We start from the raw sequence: 2685 nt of genomic DNA, 5'->3' as shown, positions 1-2685 counted from the left end.
CCCCCGGTACCCGCGAGCGGCGGCGGCAGCAGTGGTGACGGCGGTGGCAGCAGACGATGCGGGGACACCCCTCTGTCAGCGAGGCCCCATGGCGAGGTTGGTGATGGGATGCATGGATGGCACTGTGTCCTTACCGGTCCGGGCTGCTGGTTGGACGGGTCACAGGCCAAGGAGACGAGATCTTTGAGCGGGTCCTGCGGGTTGAGATGAGGCGGGTACCGGATCGCCGTGTGCGGAAAGTAGGTGGAGGCCGTCTGGGGAAGGATGGAGGTGGTGGGGAAATGCAGCGCAGACGATGGGTGTGGGCTCCGAGCAATACCTGGAGGCGAGAGCAGAAAGGGGGGGAGGACCCACCAGTGTCACTACAAGCTGCCACTGCCTTGACACGCTCCCCCCAAGTCTCCTGCCCACTCGGTCTGTGCCTCAGTTTCCCCGCCGGGACACTCACCGCTGTGCACCGCGATGACGGGACGGTGGTGCTGCGTGAAGCTGCTCAGCCGGGGTGAGGAGTCCTGGGGAGATGGGCTGTTGAACGGGGACTTGTCCATCTCCGTCTTCTTCACTGTGGGGGAGATGCCTGGGGACAGCGGGGCACAGTGTCACACTCCAGCACCTGCTGCAGCCCCCTGACAGCCCAGGACTGCTGCCAGCCTGGTCTGGGGTCAGGGGACTCCTTCCTGGGGCAAGGGGCACCAGCTGGGCATGGCTGTGAGCACGTGTGTGTGCACATGTGTGGTGTTTGCGTGTGCAGGAGGGTGTACACAAGTGTCAGCATCTCCAGGGTTGTACTACAGGTGTGCACATGCACGTGTGTGTGCACCAGCAGACAGATGTGCACACACTTGCGTGCATAAATGTGCATGCATGTGTACACGTGCATGTATGTGCACCAGCACAACTGTGTGCAGCTGTGGGAGGGTGTGCACATGCACACGTGTGTGCAGGCATGTGCTCATGCATGGGCATCAGCCAGAGATCTGTGCCTCTGTGTGCACATGTGTGTGTCTATGTGTGCACATGCGTGTGCACGTGGGTGCCCCCAGCTCCACGGGTGCCCAAGTGCAGATGGGGATGTTCCCACGGGTGCCCCCTGACCCTGCAGTGCCCCCTGGGCACCCTGTGGCTGGGGGACACATCCTGCCACGCAGCACAAACGGCTCTCAGGGGGCAGGAAGGTGCTGGCAGGGGGTGACCCCTCCAGGGACCCGCTCCCCAGACACCCGGGTGCTCAAGGGCCACCCCAGGGCACGGGGCCGAGCAGGAGGGGGTGGTGGGCACCCTAATCTGCTCCCCTCCCCCCAGCGTGGCTTTAGCTCCGGCCATTGGCCCAGGTCGGGTAATGGGTTTAGCCCCTTCTCAGCCGGGGGTTAGGAGGATTTCCCAGAACATCCCGTACAGGATTGCCATGACCCCCCCCCCGCTGCGGGTCAGGCCACCAGCAGGGGACAGGAACACCCTGCACAGCCCCCTCCCGCTACGCACCCCCTCGTGCAACACTTTGGGGAGGGGGTCACATCTCCCGGGGCTCCACTGCCCTCCCCCTGACCCACTGAGGTGGGGCAGAACGGGGCACCATCCCCAGCACGTATGGGACACTGTCCTGGGCCAGGACTTGCTTTTCCCCAGCCTCCAGCCCCCCCGACTGGGCACCCCAGGTCTTTGGCAGGGTTGGGGGGCCAGATCCTGCCCCACTACTGGGGGCACCAGGGGGCAGAAAACCAGCCAGGGGGGTAGGAAGACCCACCGAGGCACCCTGGGGTGTGGGAGCCACTGTTTGCTCTGCAGCTCTGCTTTAATTAGCCCAGCCCCCCCTTTTTCTTAATGAACAGCTAATTGGGGCTGTCTAGACAGGAAAGGAAAAAAAAAAAAGAAACGCTGAGCAAGAAAGAGAGCTGGGCTGAGCTGGGTGAGCTGGGCTGAGCTGGGCTGCAGCCCTGGGGCTGGGAGAGGCCAGCGTGGGGCTGGGGTGCTGGGCTGGCCCTATAGAGAGCACCTATAGAGAGAGCCCGTGCCTAAATGAGGGTGGAGCTATAGAAGGTTCATGGCACTTATAGGGAGCCCGTGCCCAAGCAGGGGTGGACCTATAGCAACACCTCAGCACCTACAGAGAGCTTGCGTTTAAAGGGGGGGCCCTACAGCAACCCCACAGCCCCCACAGCCAGCCTGTGCTTTGTCCTGAGGGTCCTATAGCACCACCCTGGCCTGCCCAGAGTACCCGGGCTTTCCCAGGGGAGGTGTGATGGTGGCAACAGAAGAGACCTGGTGAGCTGGCTGGGGTCCCTGTGGCAGCAGGAGGGGCCCTACAGAGAGGCTCCTGTAGGGAAGGAGGCACCTACCCCCTTCCATGTCTTCTGTCCAGTTGCGGCTGCTGCTGGTGGGGGAGTTGGAGGAGGTGTAGTACTCGCCCCCCGGGCTGGTGTCGATGTCATCCTCCATGGACCCCGACTTGTGCCGTTTGCTCCTGGGGGCAGGGAGGGGATCAGCACCAGCAGGGAGATGACCAGTGGCCCCAGCATCGCCCCAGCATCACACTGGCATCCCCCCACTATTGCACTGGCATCCCCCTGGCAGCCTCCTGGTATCTCCCTGGCATCCCCCTGGCCCTGGCACTGCCCGAGCCATGGCGTCATCCCGATATTGCTTCACCCCTGGCACTGCCCTGCCCCCAGTGACAGCCCCCCCGGC

At 63.6% G+C, this 2685-nt stretch overlaps 1 protein-coding gene across 1 annotated transcript in view; it reads right to left on the bottom strand.

Annotated features, from left to right (window-relative positions):
- The window catches only part of NFIC (nuclear factor I/C (CCAAT-binding transcription factor)), a gene marked incomplete at its 5' end in the record, with an annotated part of 28566 nt that overhangs the window by 13197 nt on the left and 12684 nt on the right, over positions 1–2685 (bottom strand). Inside the window, 3 exons of the mRNA XM_010003414.1 lie at positions 135–319; positions 449–577; positions 2337–2461. Of these exons, the coding sequence (XP_010001716.1) occupies positions 135–319; positions 449–577; positions 2337–2461 (439 nt within the window). The remainder of the gene's footprint in view (positions 1–134; positions 320–448; positions 578–2336; positions 2462–2685) is intronic.

Source organism: Chaetura pelagica, unplaced genomic scaffold (genome assembly GCF_000747805.2).
Source record: "Chaetura pelagica isolate M959 unplaced genomic scaffold, ChaPel_1.0 scaffold498, whole genome shotgun sequence".
NCBI classification, from domain to species: domain Eukaryota; kingdom Metazoa; phylum Chordata; class Aves; order Apodiformes; family Apodidae; genus Chaetura; species Chaetura pelagica.
This window is presented reverse-complemented; position numbering and strand designations above follow the sequence as displayed.